We start from the raw sequence: 21,521 nt of genomic DNA, 5'->3' as shown, positions 1-21,521 counted from the left end.
AATAATTGAAAGTTAAAATATGGAAGCAGCCCACATGGCCATTGAAGGATGAATGAATGAATAAGCAAAATGTGATATATACGTACAATGGGATATTCAACCTTAAACAGGAACAGAATTTTGATATATGCTACAATGTGATGAACATTGAGGACACACGCTAAGTGAAATAAGCCAGTCACAAAATGACCAATACTGTATCATTCCATTCTTATGAGGTAATTCGAGTAGTAAAACCCATAAAGACAAAGTAGAATGGCGGTTGCCAGGGACTTGGGGGAGGGAAGGGAAGAATGGAAAGTTATTGTGAAATGGGTCTAGAATTTCAGTTTTACAAGATGGAAAGAGTTATGGAGATAGATGGTGGTGACAGTTCAAAAGTACTGAATACTACATATACAGTTAAAAAATTTCAAGATCGTAAAATATATATTTTGTATATTTTAACAAAATAAAATTTAAAAATAAATCTTACACATATATAAGAAACAAAGAACTACTCAATTTTTTTTTTTTTTTAAACTAGATAGCTATGAGGCCTGTGAAATTCTAAGAACTGAAAGGCTTCCATTTCCCTAGAGGCTAGAAAGAGCCTCCAATTCATTTTTTGTTTCCAAGTAATTAACAAGATTGATTATCATTGTTATGTAGGAACACACCATGTACTATCAGTGCCTGGTTTTTCCAGTCCTGGCGAGAGGGAGCTCTCATTTAAAAATAAGCCTAGCTAGCATATGTCTGGGGAGATAACAGTGCAGAAAAAGAAGGGCCACTGGGGGCCGCCCATGTTCATTTGGCCATGGTATTGCAAGGCCACAATATTCAGTCACTGATTGACCCAGAGTGGGCCCCTGAGTAATCAGGGGAGTCTACTCTCGTTCTGCATCCACAACAGCTGTCCAAGGTCAAAAGCCAAGACGTTAAGGTTGGGATGGCCAGAAAAAGAGATCCTCATCCATTAAGGACTGGGATTGGTGGTGGTCTCTTTGCTTCCAGGTTACTAGACACTCATCATGAGATCTCTGTGCTAGGATCTTATAGACAATTGTAGATTCTGCTCTACTTTTCAGCAGCTATCAGGCAAAAAGCCTGGCAAATACACCTTGTTTAAAAAACGCAGTTGCTATTCTAATTTCACCTTTCATATTTTATGTATACACAGAGAAGAGGAGAATCCACAGTGCTCCAAAATCCTCAAAGTCAGGGATGGTGTTTTTAAGAATTTTTTTAACCGCTGGGGCCTAGCACATAGTAGCTGTTCAATAAACGTTTGTTCAATGAATCAGCTATTTACTGACGTCAAATATTCTATTTTGCAAGTATAATAAAAATAAGGCAAAACTCAACAAGAATCTGTCACCACACTTTTTCCTTCTTAAACCAGTAAAGATAATATTCTGTTTAGAGTTCAGATTTGATTTTGTCTTTAAAATGTCAGGGAAGCATCAATAAGGGCCAGAATTGGGCAGAGTTTTCAAGATTGCAGGTGCAGGTATTTCATAGGCTGCTATAATTGCCCGAGAGAGACAGAGAGAGAGAGAGAGAGAGACAGTTGAGTGTGTGTGTTTGCATGTGTATGTATGTGTATGTGTTGGGGTGGGGCTACTGTTCAATCCTGAATGATCTAATTTCTGCCGTGATCAATAGAAGGGAGAAATCCCAGCATAGCAGTCCTTTGCTGTTCTTTCCTGTGAACCAAACTTGGGTAATTTCCTGACACTGGGCTGAATAAAGTCTATGGCAGTGTGCTAAGCCACCCCAATTACTTGAAAACGGTGTGGCAAACCTCATCCCTTTTACAGATTTCCTCAAGCTCCCAGCTTGCTAGCCTGCATTCATCACATCTGACTTCTTCCAACGGAGGCTCCATGTCTTTGCTGAGCAACACTGTTTCAAAAGATGAACTGGGGCTGAGAACAGAATAGGGAGTTCAAAACCTTGTGGTATTGCCTTGTCAAAGAGGACGCATTCAGCTGTTTTCACACAAGCATGGGTTATCATCACACCACCTGAAATACTGAGCTATTTACTGTCATCTAAATGTATGAATAATAGAGTTTGGCTGAGGTCTCTCCCACTAGAACCAGAGCCCATGAATAGACACAGCATTGATGGAAGCTCTCATGCAAGGCACTGACAGTGGCATGGTGCTCGAGTCTCGGTGTGCATATGTAGGAGGTAGATGGTATCCTTCACAACACAGGCCTACAGGGCCTAACATTTCCCTCTGGTCTGGTCATTTTCACTTACTCCTTTTGCAGCTGGGAGGGCTTATTAAAGTTAACCCTAACTTATATTGACTGGGACTTCTTTTAACAGATTTATTTATTTATTTTTTTTTGAGATGGAGTCTCGCTCTGTCACCCAGGCTCCCAGGCTGGAGTGCAGTGGCACGATCACAGCTCACTGTAACCTCTGCCTCCCGGGTTCAAACAATTCTCCTGCCTCAGCCTCCTGAGTAGCTGGGACTACAGGCACCCACCACCACTCCTGGCTAATTTTTGCTTTTTAATAGAGATGGGGTTTCGCCATGTTGGACAGACTGGTCTTGAACTCCTGACCTCAAATGATTCATCTGCCTTGGCCTCCTGAAGTGCTGGGATTACAGGCATGAGCCACCGCATCTACCCTCTTTTAAAAGAATATTAAAAAGCAAGGTTCTTCTATTATGTAATGGGGTTGTTTGATAAATATCATATTTGATAAGGTCAGTAAATAGATTCTTTCCTTGATTCCTGCCTTTAACTTAATGATTTATAAGGTACTCATCATTTCCTTAAGGAAAATAATGATTTATAAGTCCACTGGAAATATTTACTGAATTTCACAAAATAATAAAAATACTTTTACTTAAATTTATTTGCCACCTCAAAATATTATTCTAAAAATGTCTCTTTGATATTTCAAAATACTTTAAAGAACAAAATAAAGTGATCAACTCAGAGACAAACCCCTCTGTCACGGGCTAAATGGTCTCCCCCAAATTTCACATGTGGAAGCCCTAACCTCCAGTATCCCAGCATGTTTCTGTGGAGATAGGAGCTGTAAAGAAGTGACCAAGTTAAACTGAGTTGTTGGGGTCATGTCCTTAAAGAGGAGGAAATCTGGTCACAGAGAGAGATACCAAGGATACGTGCACACAAAGAAAAGACCACGTGAGGACACGGCAAAACAGTGGCCATCTGCAAGCCGGGAAGTGAAGCCTCAGAAGAAACCAAATCTGCCCACACCTCGATCTTGGACTTTGAGCTTCCAGAACTGTGAGAAAATCAATTTCCGATGTTTACGTCACCCAACCTGTGGTACTTTGTTCTGGCAGCCCCAGCAAAGTAATATCCTCTCTTACTACAACAGAAGTTCCTCCCATTAGAAATATGCTGCATAAACACGGGCGTTTTGTCTGTCTGGTTCATGATAGGCCCTCGGTAATTATCAGTTGAATGCATTTGAAATGGAATTTACTAACTCAAAAATGTCAATGAATTATTGGTGGGTAATTATCATCTCATCTTAATAGATCAGACATGGTTTTGCAGCTTGGCCAATGATTCTCTGCCAAGGCCTGAAACAGCAGAATCTTCGTGAGCGGTAAATCTATGTGGTCTGTGCGGCTGCCTCAGCCAGAGGAAGGCCATCGGCTGCCATAATCGTTTCATCAAGACATCCCCTCTCTCTCGTTCCTCACCCTGTCTTCTTTGAGCCAACTCACCTTCACTACATGACAGGAAGAAAAAAATACGTATTGATTTCTCAGAGTTTCCTCTCAGCTTCTCAGACACTACATTTTCCGGGTTTTCTCATCCTCTTGGCTGCTCCTCCTCACGTTTGTTGTTGGTGCCTTTTCCTCGGTGACTCCCTTAAATATGCTGGTGGTCCTCAGGGCTCTGGCCTAGCTATGCTTCTCTTCTTGCTCCAGACCAGCCGCCGGAGTCACCTCATGTACCCCCAGAGCTTCAGCCGCCCTCTGTGCACTCCCTCTGCAGCTCAGAGAGCTCTCCTGAGATTTGCTGCCACGCAGTCAACTCCCTACTTGGCACTGCCATTTGGCAGCCTCGGGCTTCTTAAATTTGACAGAACCCAGACTCATGGCCGGCCTCCTCAGATCTGCTCTACCTCCTGCACTCCTTAGAGGAAAACATGGGCTGAACTGATATCGAATTCATGGCTGCCATTTGTCCTCTGACAGATAGGTCCCCTGGCTTCAAACACTTCTCACACCCACTGCATCAATATTAATTGAAGCCAGCACAGTCTTGGGCTTTGATTACCGCATAAACTCTCCGCCTTGCCTCAGGACTGATTTCTGTTCCAATCAGTTCTTCTTACTGAAACTGGGGTGTTTTCTAACATACGAATTGTACCGTGTTGCCCCTTTGCCTAACACGCTCCAGTGGTTTCCACCACTCTTGGCTCTACAGTGACCTCCTGTAACACAATGGGTAGGAGCACAGCCTCCGGAGCCCAACGCTCTCGATGCCTGGCTGTGCCACTGACTATCCGCACGACGCTGAGGATGCCACCCAATCTCTTTATGCCTCTACTTCCTTGCCCGTAACTGGCAGGCAATCATGAAAGGGCTTGATCTGAGGATCACATGAGTTCATCTGCGGGAAGCTTTCAGAATCAAGCCTGGCAGAGTGTATGGGCATGAATTTCTCTTACTAATAGAAACAGTAGCTTAAAGTTCAATTCCTCACTGCTTCTGCCTCATTCTTACCACATCCCCCAGGCAGTCTGCGCTTCAGTCATACCCAGTCTCCTACTCCCCAGCACGCCATGCTGGGATCGCCCAACAACGTGGCTGATCAGCTTCTACTCATCCCTCGGGTCACCACTGTTTCTAAGTGACCTTCCTAATCCACTAGGCAGGATCAGGTGCCCTTTTCCGCGTGCTCCCAAACCCCCTACACAATGATGACCTTTGACTGGTCTGTGACTTGCCCATGACCCTCCCCTCTACACCGCCTCCCAACCCCCCACTCCCAGGTTGCTCTTTCCCACACTCAGAAAGTCGCACTGTGAGTCCTGCCAGCCCTCCGGTCAAGGACATCACTGAAAGAAAGGGATGGGGAAAAGATGTAGTGAGGCGGCCCCAACCATCGCCACCACCAGGAGCTTCATTCACCCTCCCAGCAGAGGGCAGCTCAGTTTGTCTCATCTGCACATGGAAAGGACTCTGATTATACAGTATTCTGCCATGTCTCTTCCTTCCATAGGTAAATTTATAAATTTATAAATTACACAGAACTTTATTAGGAACCGCAGGCATCTGGTGATGTTCCATGTAGACCAATGAGGCTGGGCTTCCACATACGAACAGCAGTGCCCACATATCCATGTCTCTGAACTTGGCTACCTGTGCTCACAGGAGATCCCTTGGTCATACTCGTTGTGCTGCTACCGGTTACTCACATTCTTCCACGCTTTCCCTATAAGCCCACCAAGATGAGGATACAGTGACAGAGGCTCCATCCGTGATCTGTTTATTCTTAGCTCAGCTGCACTACAGGCGGAAAAGAGCAGCACCACACTGCCTCCCCAAGGGCAGTTACCTTCTCCAGGTCTGGTTCCTCCAAGCCCAGCGCTAACTCGTTGTTGTCCATCACAGAGGACGCTGCCACATCCAGCGGGGTGGATCCCCTCATCGACGGGGAGGCTGAGGGAGGAAGGGAGAATTAGCAAGAAAGGGACAGAGGAAGACACTTGGCACCGAGCTGAGACTGCAGTGCACATAAACGGACAGGAGAGGGCAGCAAACACATTGAAACCTGGTTTACACGCCCGTTCTCCAACGGGACAGTGCACTGGAGTTAAGAACAGCTCTATTAGCTAACCTTCCTCCCCACATTCATTACCATGAATACGAATTAATAGAAAATCGGTTCACACTACCAGCCCGGACCATGTATTTCCAAGTGCTTTTCTAACACAAAACTTCTTGAGGCCCCCATATCAGATGCCACTTGACCAACAAAGCCCAGTGGAACTTGGGTATTTCTGGGGCTACCACCTGGAGTTTAAAAATAGCATCGAACAGCATTAGCTCAGATAGTTTCACCAGGTCACCAATGTTGTTTTTGACTTGTTTGTTTGGTTCTCAGGCTAGAATTAAGAAAAACTTCAGGTGGCATTTTACAAAAAGGTTAGTAGCCTGAGGTTGCATTTGAGAAATAAAAACCCCTGAAACTTCAGTTTTCAAGTGGAAGTATTTGTGTATGCCACAAATTCATTTCGTTTATATCCAGAACAATGAGTAAGACATATGCACTGACTTGTTTTTCTAGTGGTGGTGGTGGATTTACACTGTTTATCCACAATTGCTGTCGGCCAGTCTGCCTCCCGGCTAAGGAAAGCATTTGCTGGGAGGCTGATGGACAGGTATGCAGCCTGCAGCCAGCCTGCCAAGACGAGATCGGATCCATGACCTTGGTCTCATCAGCACCGCTCCCTGGTCAGTTGAGTGGGCTGGGAAGAGCTGTGCCCCCAGACTACATCTGCAATCCCAGGGACATTTTGTAAACCACGGGGCACTGGTCCCAAGAGAGATGAGGTAAAACTGTATGACTATGCCAACACTAATCTGTCACCAATGTTGGCTGGTAGCAACATCTCTACTTAGTTGGAGAATGTCGTTGTGGCATCGTTACTTCAGTTGTTGTGGCATCGTTACTTCAGTTGTTGTGGTATCGTTGCTTCAGTTGTGGTATCGTTGCTTCAGTTGTTGTGGTATCGTTGCTTCAGTTGTTGTGGCATCGTTACTTCAGTTGTTGTGGCATCGTTATTTCAGTTGTTTTAAATCAGGCAGGGTCTCTTCTAGTATTTACAAATATCACAGCACGCATGTGGCTTCTTTCCCTGTATTTCCTAAGTGGTCAAAGGCAGAGTATAACCTTCGAGTTTGGATGTGGAAATTACAAGAAGACTTACGCACCCAGGCCAACGCTGCTATTCTCCAGAAGGTAACTCAGATGCTCAAACATGGCCTTCTGATTTTGCCGGCTAATTCGACAGAAATAGCAAAGGAAACGGCAGCAGCTAGCAACCATCTTTGGAAATGCAATCTGTAGGGAGAAGTAGAAAGTGTCAGAGAAAAGAATCTATCATGAAGCCTTTCTGAAAACTCTGACCTCAGAGTCTTAAATGGGTAAAGTATCCTAAGCTGTGAACACTTGGAAAAATGAACTTTCTCCTTCCTTTTTTTTTCCCAAGACTGATTCATAGGAGAGACAGAGAGTGGACACCCAAGAAGAGGCTCCCAAAAATACTGAATGATAGTTATAGTTCCTGAAATATCTTTCCTCCAAGAGAAACAGATGTCAAACAAGAATCTGTCATCCTCGGAAGTCACATGAAATTGCATGACCTTTTTCTACCAGGCTATTGTTGTTTCCAAGTAGGAAGGGAGTGGACAGAATTCAGAGAGAAAGAGAGGAGAGAAAGAGAGAGGAGAGAAAGAGAGAGGAGAGAGAGAGAGAGAAGAGAGAGAGACGAGAGAAACAAAGGAGAGAGACAAAGGAGAGAGAGAGAGGAGAGAGAGAACAGAGAGAGAGAAGAGAGAGGAGAGAGAGAGAAAAGAGAGGAAAGAGAGGAGAGAGAGAGAGGAGAGAGAGAGAGAGGAGAGAGAGAGAGGAGATAGAGAAGAGAGAGAGACGGAGAGAGAGGAGAGAGACAGAGGAGAGACAGGAGAGAGAGAGAGAGACAGGAGAGAGAGAGAGACAGAAGAAAGAGGAGAGAGAGGCAGAGAGGAGAGAGAGAGGAGAGAGAGAGGAGAGAGAAAGAGGAGAGAGAGAGAGGAGAGAGAGAGAGAGGAGAGAGAGAGAGGAGAGAAAGAGAGAGGGGAGAGAGAGGACAGAGACAGAGGAGAGAGACAAAGGAGAGAGAGGAGAGAAGAGAGAGAGAGAGAAGAGAGAGGAGAGAGAGAGAGGAGAGAGAGACAAAGGAGAGAGAGAGAGGAGAGAAACAGAGAGAGGAGAGAGACAGACAGACAGACACAGGTGATCGTAGACACACAAGGCCCATCAGTATATCAAAACCCAAGTGCCCTGGGTCAAGGCTGGCCTCTACCGTTGTGCAAGCCTGAAAGGCATCGCTCTCTGAGTCTTCCCTGACTACTTCTGTCATTGATAATTGCTCTTCTATGGGATTCCATAGCACTTGCCATTTGTTTCATGCAGTCTAGCATAAAGATGCCATCTTACATTCCTGTTGACTGTACTTGGCCTTTCTGCTTAACAAAGTAACCGGTATCTCTAGGTTGGGCCAAATCTTATTTTTGATCCTACAATGCTCAATAAATGGTGGCAGTGTTAACCTTGCTCAGGATCCTAAGACGACCTTGATTTTCTCCTTTAATGTTCCAGAGGATGCTCTAAGAAATAAGATTCAGAAACATCATCTAGCTGCTCGCTAAGGCATCCAGACATGTGCTCAGGGATCTTCTGGAGAGATTTCCCTTTCCCAAGAAATCAGAAGGAAGCCCATGAGGAACATGACCCTGGCTTCTGTTCCTTCTACACACCCACCCCCTCCCCAGCAGCGCTGATGAAACTGCACCGGAAATCACCCTTCCTAGGACCCTGGCATTCTAGAATTTCCAACATTTGAAGCCATACCCTATCTACTGCCTGCGGAAGCCGTTTAACTGTGAGGAGGACCCCAGCCTGGCTGGGATAAATGTCCAGTTGTGTCCTATCCCCACTCCTCTCCCTTTACCAACAGGAGATTCCCCCTGATGCAGCCTCCTTATGGGGGAGCTGGCAAGGAAACCTGGCTTCTTCAGGAGCCCGGTTGACGGAGGAAACACAAACACTTCTGGGGAGACACTGCCAGGATCACTACTGAGATCTTGTTCTCCTTTAGCACAGCCTTCTCCTGACCCAGCACAAGGCACACCAGGCTCCTAAGTGGCAGTCAGAGTTACTCCATCTTGGAAAGCGCAGGGTTGCAGAACACGGGAAGTAAACTTAGCAACTGAAGAGCCCAGTGGGATTAATGAAGAGAGTCTCCAAGCTTCAAGAGCTCTTACACAACGGGATTCCATCCAGCAGCATTATCCCATCGCTTGGCTCCTTCTTGGCACTGTGCATGTCCCTCCCTCTCCCTGGAAGAGAAACTGAGGCAACGGACACCAGCCATGTGGCTCTGAACAAGTCACCTCATGTGCTCCTGCTTCAAGGGACAAGTTCTGGCTAGGTTCTCCTTTTAGCATTACCTGAGATTTCTCTGTACTCAACACGTTCACCATCACCTCCATCACCGTCTCGTGCATGCCCAGGACTCTCATGAGGTTGGGATGCTGGTAAAACACCTTGTTGTTCATTATTTCTCTAGGGTAAGGATCAAAGAGAGTCTTCAGCACCTGTTTATTTATAGGCTAGGAAAATTCAGGGATGAGAACACACACACACACACATGAGGGCGTGAAGTAATATGAAAGTGACAAGCTGAAACAAATAATAAGAAGGCGCTAGGTCAGGTGGAATGTATGTGCAGGGCCATTCTAGCTGACGGAAATATTCTGTGCGCCTCTACTTCTAAGTACTTGCTCTTTCTCTTTGAAACATTTCTTTCTAATGACCTATTAAACATCCCTGGTTTTTCTTTTCTTGTAATAATTTTAGATACCAATGAAGCTTTTGGACAATAGGCTTTAAAAACTCACGACATTAACATGTAAGAACAATTATATCTTTAAGTCATCCCATATACACTCACAGAGTACAGCTGCAGGCAAGTCAAAATACAGAAAGAGCCTGGTAATTTGCTGTGTACTCCCTTGCTGGGGGGTTACTTTCTGGCTGGCCCATTCCCCTTCTCTTGAGGGTTGCAGGAATCACCACCTGCAACTGCCAGTTTTTACTCCTGCGATGTCTACTACGAAGGCTGGGGGAGATAATAATTCTCTAACTGTACTCTATTCCCATAGAAGTCTCTTCGTTTATATAAGATCTCTCTTTGGAAATGAGTTTGATAAATGCAAGCATTTCCCCGCCACGGATCCTGAACGTCCCTTTCCTGCACCTTGGTGATGCTCCTTTGGTTTGCTGGCTCAAGGGCGGTAGGATGAAAAGTTAGGTAGGAGGATGTCTGTTGGTCTGGTTCTTGATTCTAATAAAGTAAAACTGTAGGCTGGTTAGTGAATCTTTTTGGACCTTGGTATTCTCAACTGCAAAATAGAAGTGCTACAGTATATAATTAAAGGAAATCCTTTTGACGTCTAAAATGCAATGAATTTGTTTGACTTCATGGCTTCTAAGGGAGAGCCATGAGCTACCGTTAAGGGGAAAGTTATCTCAATGAACTAACAAAAATGACTCTAGGCTAGTGCTGAGAAAAGGGAGAGATGAGGTGGCAGTTTTTCAGAGGGAAGTTTCAGAAGCTAGAAAGCTTCTGAAACTCAAGCACTCAGATAATTTCTGTCTTGGGTTGAACACACTGTCTCTTCCTCCAAATGTTTCCATGGGCTCCCTGGGGCTATTTTCAAAAGATTCAAACCCAGTAACTGCTTTTCTCCAAGACTCCTCCACACTACTGTCAGCAATGCCTTTCGCTGCGAGTCGTCGGGTCTCTTAGGCTACAAAGGCTACGACCGCAGGAGGAGTGAGACTGGAATCACGTCACACAAAGATTTAATATGATTTGATTCCACTACATCCATATATCAAGGTAAGTCAGTTTTCCCACTCAAAGCTCTCTAGAGAGAACGGCACAGAACTGTGAGCCACCTACCCCAGCCCGTTGATCATGAGCAACTCCTCTTCCTTGCCCATCCTGACACTGAGGAGGGAGCGGATCTGGCCCAGGGCAGCCAGCAGGTTGATGGTGTCGCTTACAGAGGCATGGCTGATGGTGTAGGTCTTCCGCAGCGCCTGCAGCAGCTCCCCGATGCTGTCATACTGCCTCCGGAGAAGGTTGAACATCATTCGGACCAGCTCTGCATCCTGGATCTGGTCCTCCTGGGCCCAGCAGATCATCGTCTGTGAGATGAGCTCCTTCAATGTTGCTGGAAGGACAACAGGAGGGACCAGGACTGTGGCTGTCATGGCTCGGGGAGAGCTGGGTGTTTCAGCCACTTCATGCAAATAGAAGACACATCGCTGGATGAGGTTATAAAATTCTTATTACAGGCAATGTGCAGTGGCTCATGCCTATAATCCTAGCAATTTGGGAGGCTGAGGCTGAAGGACTGCTTGAGCCTATGAGTTTGAGACCAGCCTGGGCAACAAAGGGAGACCCTGTTGCTTTAAAAAAAAAAAAAAAAAAAAAAAGCTGGGTGTGGTTGCACACGCCTGTAGTCAGCTGCTTGGGAGGCTGAGGTGGGAGGACTGCTCGAGCCTTGGAGGTTGAGGGTGCAGTAAGCCATGACTGCATCACTGCACTGCAGCCTGGGCACCAGAGTGAAACTCTGTCTCAAAAAAACAAACAAAAAAAATTGTATTTTAAGGGTTGGATATGACATGCACAGAAGTAGAATATATCATCAAAAGACAAATAAATCGGCTATATAATAATAAAAGAATATCCCAATTATGAGTTGAGGGTGTTAACCATTCTGTTTTGATTAAACAATATTTGCATCCATGCTGGGCTGAGAGAACAGCTCTAAAGGCTTTACAGTGGGACATCTGACCATCATCCTAGAATCTGAACAGGTTTTTTTGCACTGTATCTTTGGCAAGAGTCAGCTGACACTGCATCTTGGGCTCCTTTCATAAGCATCAAGAGAATAAAAACCACAATGCCTTTGAATTCAGAATTTATTGGGGCTCATACTGGTTTTACAGAAATTTTACTGTCTATACAAGTAAAGGAAAGATCACTGAACTGGGACTCAGAACAGCTGTGGAACCTTCAGAGGTCAGACTAAAAAGCCCCTGAAAATTGCTGATTGGCACTGGCGTAGGAGGTAAAGGAGGAAGGGGACCTGCTGGAATGGCTGGGAAAGCACTGCTCACCCCTTCCCATACCATCCACACCTCCAGAAGATGACAGAGGTGAGACATGCTGCTGTTAAATCACAAATGCATCCTACTCTGGCACTGCATATCACAGTCCTACAAGGTATGGATGGCAGGAAGATCCTTAATTCAGGCCAGGCAAAGCCAAGGGGACAATGAAGGTCACTCAGTCAATCAATGAAAGAAAGGGGAGTAAACAGATCAGTGCTTCTGGTAGCCCATGCCATCTCTAATGGTCGAGGTTTCTACTCCATATCACTATAGATGGCAGATGTCTGCTGTATATACAGTCTTGGCTCATCGTAAGGATATAAAAATAGAACTCAGTTACCAAGCTTTAAAAGAGACCTACATGTAAAGGATTAATTTAACTTACTGCTGTGTCTATCAACCCTGTGGGTGTGTTAGATTCAGATAGGAGACATAAACTGAAAACCTTAAAAAAGGACACCCAAGTCAGAGAGAAGCACAGTTAAAAGACGTTCTTAAGAGATCTCACTAGGCAGGGACTGCCGACTAATACCTGCTAGATTAGATAATATCTGTATCCTCTAGGGGCAAAGTTATTTAAGGGCTATGCTGGGCTCCTTGTCAGAAGCCTGTTTCCTCAGAGTCCACATATAAAAGTTCCTGCATCTCCTAGTTAATTCACATGTATATATTTTGGAGGAGAAACCATAATTTTATTGTCTGTCATATTATTTTAAAAATCTAGGCTGGGCGCAGTGGCTCACGCCTGTAATCCTAGCACTTTGGGAGGCGGAGGTGGGCAGATCATGAGGTCAGGAGATCGAGACCATCCTGGCTAACACGGTGAAACCCCATCTCCACCAAAAATACAAAAAATTAGCTGGGCGTGGTGGTGGGCACCTGTAGTCCCAGCTACTCGGGAAGCTGAGGCAGGAGAATGGCGTGAACCTGGGAGGCGGAGCTTGCAGTGAGCCGAGATCGCGCCACTGCACTCCAGCCTGGGCGACAAAGAGAGACTCCATCTCAAAAACAAACAAACAAACAAAAAAAAACAAAAACAAAAAAAACCTAGTAACAATAGATTTGTACAGAAAAAACAAACTAATAGTAAATGAGCACAAAAGAAAGAATTTAAATTTGCTCTTTTTTTAATGGTATTAGGATGATAGTGCCTGGCTTCACAGTAGGATTTGTTCGTTGGCCAAAGCCTGCCATAAAACTAAGGCTTCAGTAGCTGTCTACTCTGCTGGTTCTTGACAAAACTTTGAGATCTTCAAGAAAAGTAACGTCCTCCTCGTGCTCCGGAACCGGGCTGAGCTGCACCAACCCATCCACAAAAGCGCTGTCCACCCCTTGGTCCTCAAGGAAATAATACAAGGCCTAGTCCGGCAACTCTGTGTCAAGTGTGTACTAGTGTCCTTCCATTCAGACTTGCCATTGGACTGAAAGCTAACTTCCTTGATGGAGAAAATGTTACTCTCTACCTGCTCTTCTTGTCCAAACTCATCCTCTGATAGTGCCAGTCAGCACCAGGACCTTCTTGCTATCATTCTTCATAACTTCAGCTATGAAACTGGGAATTGATGTTAATTCAGAATCCTGTTCTTCAACCTACTGCCCTTGTGAGGGCTCCTCCTCACCATCAGATGTGGGTGAGATGCTACTGATAATGTTTAAAATGACAGAGATCTTTCCTCTGGCAACTTGCCATACTCATTTAGCGTCTGTTCCATTTAAATTCTAGCTCCCAACTTCCAGACCTCTTAGGGAGGGAATGCCTCTTATGCTTCTGGATTTCCCTTTCCTCCTTAATTTCATCACTCAGGAATTCAACGGAAGTTTTGTCTCCTTCGGTGTACAGCACGCAGCCGCTGTAGCCACAGGCACAGGGCCTAGGAGGCCGCAGGAGGCCAGGCTGCCATGCGGACGCCACACACATGCACACTGAGCAGCACAAAGGGCCGGGCACAGGCCCCGGGTGCTGCTGGAGCGGTGGGGCAGGCTTGGTAGTGCAGAGGGCAGCAACTGTGGAGCCCAGGGCACCAGGCATGCAGCACAACAGAGGCAGCATCAGAGACAACCACAAATACGTATGGATGCACTCTTATTACTTGTGTAGTAAGAATGAAAGCAAGACAAAAAGGTAGACCCTCGGACCCAATTTGAGTTTTTCTAGTCCTGTCAGTACAGTTTCCTTTAAAACATGTACTTTGGCTTGAAAGAGTTATAGTTCTCACGACTAACAAAACAATTCTCTGCAAATATAATACACGCTATCCCAGTCCCTGCCACGCTTGAAAAGCAATAATCAGATCTGCTGGAATTACTAATCTGCTCAAGGACCATCTTCTTTTCAACAGAGAATTTTACAGAATCATAATAAAACCAAGTACATACTAGTTTCCCTTAACCTGGCTTTCAGATTAATTCAGGATTTGGGTGAGCTCTTAGCCTCACACTGACTCGAAAATCCAAATAAATATTTATGGCCTAGAGAGCATGTAAAGCCAAACACCTCACTAGAGGGCAAATGGGAAAGGAAACAGCATTTTAGCCTCAAAGCAGGGAGCAGCAAACAGCCTCCACTCCATTCTCTGTCCAGGCAAGCCTTCAAAGTAAGTGTCAGAGAATGGGATAAATATTTATGTGTGACCAAGCTAAAGTGCAGTTTAAACAAAAGAAAGGAGCCCCCAGGTTCTGTCAGAAAAGGAGGCAAGACCTACTGCGGCGCTGCTGACAGGCAGATGTAATTCCATGGAAGGCCTGACATTTAAAGCCATGTGTATTGTACAATGTTTTGAACTGTGAAACCAAGGTGCAGTAAGTGAGAGAAACAATAACTACAGAAAGAAAGAAAATTCAGAGGGAGAGGGGCAGAAGGGGACATTTTCAGCAGCCACGAAAAGCACAGCATATTTTGTCATCTGACAGGTACTAGAGACTCAGGACCCGCCAAGCAAACCCAGGCAGAGTCAATGAACTTCTCAAGGTCTAAACACTTTTGGGACTGAGAAAATGGAGGTTTATACCCCTAGCAGCAATGCTACTGAAAATTCTTCAGATTTTAATTAGCTCCTATGCATCAGCAGCAGAGCGGCCAAAATGTACCAGAGTCCAGAAGTTAAAAAGGATACATTTTCTGGACTGTGTTAGGCTCTTCATATACCTGAATATCTCATGATTAAACTAATTAATGCATATAACCATGGATGGCACATACTGTGGGTTTAATAAAGGTGAACTATTACTGACATCTTTACCACTAGTTACAAAACTGTGATCTGCAGAGCCCTGGGGGCCCGAGACCCTTTAGATACCCTTTAAGTCCAAATGCATTTTCATAAAAATTCTAAGATATTGTTTGCCTTTTTCATTGTGTTGATAATTGCACTGATGGTACAAAAGCAATGGTGGGTAAAACGGCTTGTGCCTTAGCTTGAATCGAGTTAGCAGCATCCAACTATATTTTTTATTGCCACACTTTCAGATAAATGCCCAGTTTCACATAACGATGTCTTGAATAAAGCAGTAAAAATTATTTTTATTAATCATAAACTCTTGAGTTTACATCTTTAAAATATCCTGTGTGACAGAATGGTACATAGAAAGAAAAGAAGTAAAGCACTTCTGCTATGTATCAAAGTTCAGTGGCTTTTCCGGAGGAAAAGCACTTGCGTGATGGAGTTGTGAGCTGAACCAGCTGCTTATTTCATGGAATGCCATTTTTAATTAAAGAACGACAAAGTATGGTTAACTTGAAAAAAAATGAAATTAAAAAAATGAAAAAAGTAAGCCTTTCACTTCAAATGACAGTATTTGTCGCCAATAATGAAATTTGAGCTTTAAAGTGAAAATCAGAATTTTGAAAAATGTTTATCTGACACTGGGAGCTCAATAGCTTCCCAGCACTTAAAGACTTTTCTGATTAAGCTACATTAACAAAGTATTTTATAATGAAATGTGTCAAGATTTGGAAGTTCTGATTAACTCAGTGAACCAATAATCTCTCAATGATCAATGAATGATGTTACAAAAACATTCATAGGTAAAAGATCCATTCAAGGTGTGAGACAGACCAACAAATTTTTATGTAACAAAGTACATAAAAATCTAGTTAATATAGTTTCAGATTCCACATGCCAACTAACTTTTCAGAAACTACTACTTATTCAGATACAGTATTACAGAAGAATATTCACAATTATTGGAAAAGGCTATGAAAAATACTACTACCCTTCCAATCATATATTTAAGGCCATTTTTCTTCCTATTCTTTAACCAGATATAAGAATCCAGCTGCTTTCAATTAAGTCAGACATTAAAGAGATTTATAATCACGCAAAGAAATGTCACTTTTTGTTTTGAAACATTTAGTTTTCATAAAAGTATTTTTATATAACATGTAATAAGGTTTTTATTTTTAAATGAATAAATATTTAAGTGTTAATTTTAATTTTATATTTGGTAAACACTGATAGATATAATCCACATAAACTAAAGCCTTTGGGGTTCTCAGTAATTTTCCACAGTGTAAAAGGGTCCCAAGACCAAAGGGTTTGAGAACCACTGACCTACATAAAAGGCCTACGCTGAAGTGAGGCTGTGATTGGAAACCAAAGCTTTCTCTCCAGCTAAAATGAAATCTGTTCTATTAGGGCTGCATGATTCTGATCAAGTAGCTGAGACCTGAACCTAGAAATCTACAGATTAGGAAGCTTTCCATGTTTACTTCTGGATGGGAGTGGGGTATGTGTGAGATTAAATGTGAGTATCTCATGTAAGAAGAGTATCTCATATAAGAAGAGTAAGACACCTCACATTGAGAAATAAAGTGAAGATTAAAGAATCATTATTTTGAAAATTGAATCCTGGCAGTCAAGGGCCCTGGCTATTACTCATTCTTCACCAAAGGGCAACCTGCTAGCCTGAAGGGCTCCTAATGCTTTTCTTCTCCTTAAGTTCGGCTTCAGAACAGTCATCTTCTAAGCAAGGAGCGAGCCAGACTTGTATTACGCTGAGGCTGCGTGGCTTTCTTCAGCCTGCTCTGCACATACACAGAGAAACGTGGGCTGCAGGCTGGAAGGGGAGGCGCTCAATTCTTTGTCCCCAACATTAGCTGATCCTCCAGCAATGACTTTGCTCTAATGAATACTGGAAACTAAAGCTGTCAACTACAGAAGGCTTTGCCCTGAAGTTGAGATGTGTCCAGGACTCGGGACATACCCAATTCACAAGTTTCTGCCTGTCTTCATGTGAGTAGCTAACTCCAGGCACGCTACTTCTAAGTTAGCTTTAAACTGACCAGCATTTTCTGGGTATCTGTTACATGCCCAAGGTGAAGTACTCATAACAAACTATTTCAAGACACAATTATTATCCACTACAGCCTAGCTGGAGAAACTAATACATGTGAAGCACTTAATAAAAAATAAATTGTAAAATAATGAGTAAAACCGTTGTCTCAATTAGGAAATAAGACAATTCATAAGAAGGCACAACTCCTAAAGTAACACATACATTCAAAAGAAACTAGAGAAAGAAACAATAAGATCTCCCTTTCTTTCCTTCCAATGGCTTTTTTATCTGAAGTTTTTTATATTTCTACAGTAAGTCTCCATTACATGGAGACTCCATTACATGATCTGATGAAAAAGACATCATGCTTTGTTATGATTATCTTGGAATGCTATGTTCCTTAGATGATTCATACGTATAGTACCTGTATATGTATGTGTGTGTGTGTGTGTGTGTGTGTGTGAACACATATATAAGTATCCATGGGGGAATGCTGATGATTTTGGTAGGATTTTCCTTTTTTTTTTTTTTTTTTTTTACTATACTTTAAGTTCTAGGGTACATGTGCACGATGTGCAGGTTTGTTACACAGGTATACACGTGCCATGTTGGTTTGCTGCACCCATCGAGTCATCATTTACATTAGGTATTTCTCCTATCCTAATGCTATCCCTCCCCCAGCCCCCCACCCACTCCCTGACAGGCCCTGGTGTGTGATGTTCCCCTTCCCATGTCCAAGTGAGCTCATTGTTCAATTCCCACCTATGAGTGAGAACATGTGGTGTTTGGTTTTCTGTTTTTGTGAATAGTTTGCTGACAATGATGGTTTCCAGCTGCATCCATGTCCCTACAAAGGACACAAACTCATCCTTTTTCATGGCTGCATAGTATTCCATGGTGTATATGTGCCACATTTTCTTAATCCGGTCTATCATTGATGGACATTTTGGGTAGTTCCAAGTCTTTGCTATTGTGAATAGTGCCACAATAAACATACGTGTACATGTGTCTTTATAGCAGCATGATTTACAATCCTTCGGGTATATACCCAGTAATGGGATTGCCGGATCAAATGGTATTTCTAGTTCTAGATCCTTGAGGAATCGCCACACTGTCCTCCACAATGGTTGAACTAATTTACACTCCCACCAACAGTGTAAAAGCATTCCTGTTTCTCTGGATCCTCTCCAGCACCTGTTGTTTCTTGACTTTTTAATGATTGCCATTCTAACTGGCATGAGATGGCACCTCATTGTGGTTTTGATTTGCATTTCTCTGATGGACAGTGATAATGAGCATTTTTTCATGTGTGTGTTGGCGGCATGAATGTCTTCTTTTGAGAAGTGTCTGTTCATATCCTTTGCCCTTTTTTGATGTTTTTTTTTTCCTTGTAAATTTGTTTGAATTCTTTATAGATTCTAGATATTAGCCCTTTGTCAGATGGGTAGATTGCAAAATTTTTCTCCCATTCTGTAGGTTGCCTGTTCACTCTGATGGTAGTTTCTTTTGCTGTGGAGAAGCTCTTTAGTTTAATTAGATCCCATTTGTCAATTTTGGCTTTCGTTGCCATTAGCCCATTTACATTTAAGGTTAATATTATTATGTGTGAATCTGATCCTATAATTATGATGTTAGTTGATTATTTTTCCTGTTAATTGATACAGTTTCTTCATAGCATTGATGGTCTTTACAATTTGGCATGTTTCTGAAATGGCTGGTTCTGGTTGTTCCTTTCCATGTTTAGTGCTTCCTTCAGGAGCTCTTCTAAGGCAGGCCTGGCGGTGACAAAATCTCTCCGCATTTGCTTGTCTGTAAAGGATTTTATTTCTCTTACACTTATGAAGCTTAGTTTGACTGGATATGAAATTCTGGGTTGAAATTTCTTTAGGAATGTTGAATATTGGCCCCCACTCTCTTCTGGCTTGTAGGGTTTCTGCTGAGAGATCTGCTGTTAGTCTGATGGGCTTCCCTTTGTGGGTAAGCCAACCTTTCTCTCCAGCTGCCCTTAACGTTTTTTCTTTCATTTCAAACTTAGTCAATCTGACAATTATGTGTCTTGGGGTTGTTCTTCTCGAGGAGTACCTTTGTAGTGTTCTCTGTATTTCCTGAATTTGAATGTTGGGTTGCCTTGCTAGGTTGGGGACGTTCTCCTGGGTAATTATCTTTGTGGTTCTGTCTACCTTTGGTCTTTGATGCTGGTGACCTACAGATGGGGTTTTGATGTGGATTTCCTTTTGGTTGATGTTGATGCTATTCCTTTCTGTTTGTTAGTTTTCCTTCTAAGAGTCAGGTCCCTCAGCTACAGGTCTGTTGGAGTTTGCTGGAGGTCCACTCCAGACCCTGTTTGCCTGGGTATCACCAGTGGAGGCTGCAGAACAGCAAATATTGCTGCCTGATCCTTCCTCTGGAAGCTTTGCCCCAGAGGGGCACCTGCCTGTATGAGGTGTCTGTCGCCCCCTACTGGGAGCTGTCTCCCATTTAGGCTACACAGGGGTCAGGGACCCACCTGAGGAAGCAGTCTGTCCATTCTCAGAGCTCGAACGCCATGTTACGAGAACCACTGTTCTCTTCAGAGCTGTCAGACAGGGATGTTTAAGTCTGCAGAAGTTGTCTGCTGCCTTTTGTTCAGCTATGCTCTGCCCACAGAGGTAGAGTATATAGAGGCAGTAAGCTTTGCTGAGCTGTGGTGGGCTTTGCCCAATTTGAGCTTCCCAGCCACTTTGCTTACCTACTCAAGCCTCAGCAATGACGGATGCCCCTCCCCCAGCCAGTTTGATCTCAGACTGCTGTGCTAGCAGTGAGCAAGGCTCCGTGAGCCTGGGACCCATCGAGCCAGGCACAGGAGAGAATCTCATCTGCCAGTTGCTAAGACCTTTGGAAAAGCGCAGTATTTGGGCAGAAGTTTCCCGATTTTCCAGGTACAGTCTGTCACGGCTTCCTTTGGCTAGGAAAGGGAAGTCCCTTGACCCCTTGCGCTTCCCGGGTGAGGCGATGCCCCACCCTGCTTTGGCTCGCCCTCCGTGGGCTGCACCCACTGACCAACCAGTCCCAATGAGATGAACCAGGTACATCAGTTGGAAATGCAGAAATCACCCGTCTTGTGCATCAATCATGCTGAGAGCTGCAGACTGGAGCTGTTCCTATTCAGCCATCTTGGAACGGACTCCCCAATTTTGGTAGGATTTTCAAACAGCAAAGGAGGGACTTATTTCTTGTGACTATATTTGAATCTCTTTCATAAACAAAGAGCAACAGAGATGTTAAGAAGGGTTATAACTAAATACTGATTTTATTTCTGTTGCTTTTCTGAGTTCGTCTTTGGAAATGCTACCCTTTAATGACTACAAAACACTTTAGTATTCAGAAGAAACATGACTCTCAAAGTGGGACAGCCACCAGAAGCAAGATGACGTTGAGGTGAAGAGGTTAAATCTACCATTTGCCACAATGTATGGCCAGTCTTACTCTTTCACACACGCACACATGCATGTGCACACCACTTTACCCCACTCAGAACCACCACACATAATAAGGATGCCTCAGCAGACCTTGTTGCATCTCTAGGATTTTTATGCACTGACTTAGCAGAATTTCAAGAAGGCCTTGTCAAGTGCACTTGATGGTTCAGTTTATGGGATTATAATACAGTGCTCTTTTCAAAAAAGGAAAAAGAAAGAAAAATATGTCACCAAGCACCTGTTTTCTGATGAGAAATAAAGCAAATCCTCTTGAACAGAATGTCTTAGGGAAGCTAGTCATGTACAGATGGTTTCCTTGATAATTATAAATGGCTTCATTTATGAGATTATTATTAACACTCGAATTCACTTCACTTTTGCAATTAGTGTAATTAGGGGTAGTCACATTAAGGCAATGATACCAAATATATGATCTATAAGCTGCATTTTAAATGATTATTCAGGCTAACTCTGAACGGAAATATTTCCAAGGCACTGTATTGTTTAGGGAGACTTGATGCCTGAGGGATATTTCAAAAAGGAAAAAACAAAACAAAACAAAACTACTCATTACCTAATTTTTGGACTAGTCAGACCTTTTATATAATAACAAAGAGTTAGAGTGTCTTTAAATTTGAGTTAGCCTTAGTACAACAGTTTGGAGCCCAGGTATCACTCCTTGTTAAGCTGTTTATTCCCTTTCACTTGTCGTTTTGTAACTTTCTCCTCTGACTTTAGAACCCAAGCCCACCATGTGTGACCCTTATGAGAAATTCTCTAGAGATTCACCTACCAAAGTTGGTGTAACTCCTTTTTAAATGGTAAAATTACCAGTTTTGCA

At 43.5% G+C, this 21,521-nt stretch overlaps 1 protein-coding gene across 2 annotated transcripts in view; it reads right to left on the bottom strand.

The window, feature by feature from the left end:
- RYR3 (ryanodine receptor 3) overlaps nt 1-21,521 on the bottom strand; it is a 584,152-nt gene that overhangs the window by 180,201 nt on the left and 382,430 nt on the right. For both annotated transcript variants that reach the window (XM_025390215.1, XM_025390216.1), the window contains exons 39-42: nt 10,729-11,002; nt 9,212-9,326; nt 6,932-7,061; nt 5,553-5,656 (exon numbers count right to left, since the gene is read on the bottom strand). In XM_025390215.1, the coding sequence (XP_025246000.1) occupies nt 5,553-5,656; nt 6,932-7,061; nt 9,212-9,326; nt 10,729-11,002 (623 nt within the window). The remainder of the gene's footprint in view (nt 1-5,552; nt 5,657-6,931; nt 7,062-9,211; nt 9,327-10,728; nt 11,003-21,521) is intronic.

The sequence above is a fragment of the Theropithecus gelada genome, chromosome 7a (genome assembly GCF_003255815.1).
Source record: "Theropithecus gelada isolate Dixy chromosome 7a, Tgel_1.0, whole genome shotgun sequence".
Classification (NCBI taxonomy): Eukaryota; Metazoa; Chordata; class Mammalia; order Primates; family Cercopithecidae; genus Theropithecus; species Theropithecus gelada.
Note: the sequence above shows the minus strand (reverse complement) of the source record. Positions and strands in the feature narration are given on the sequence as shown.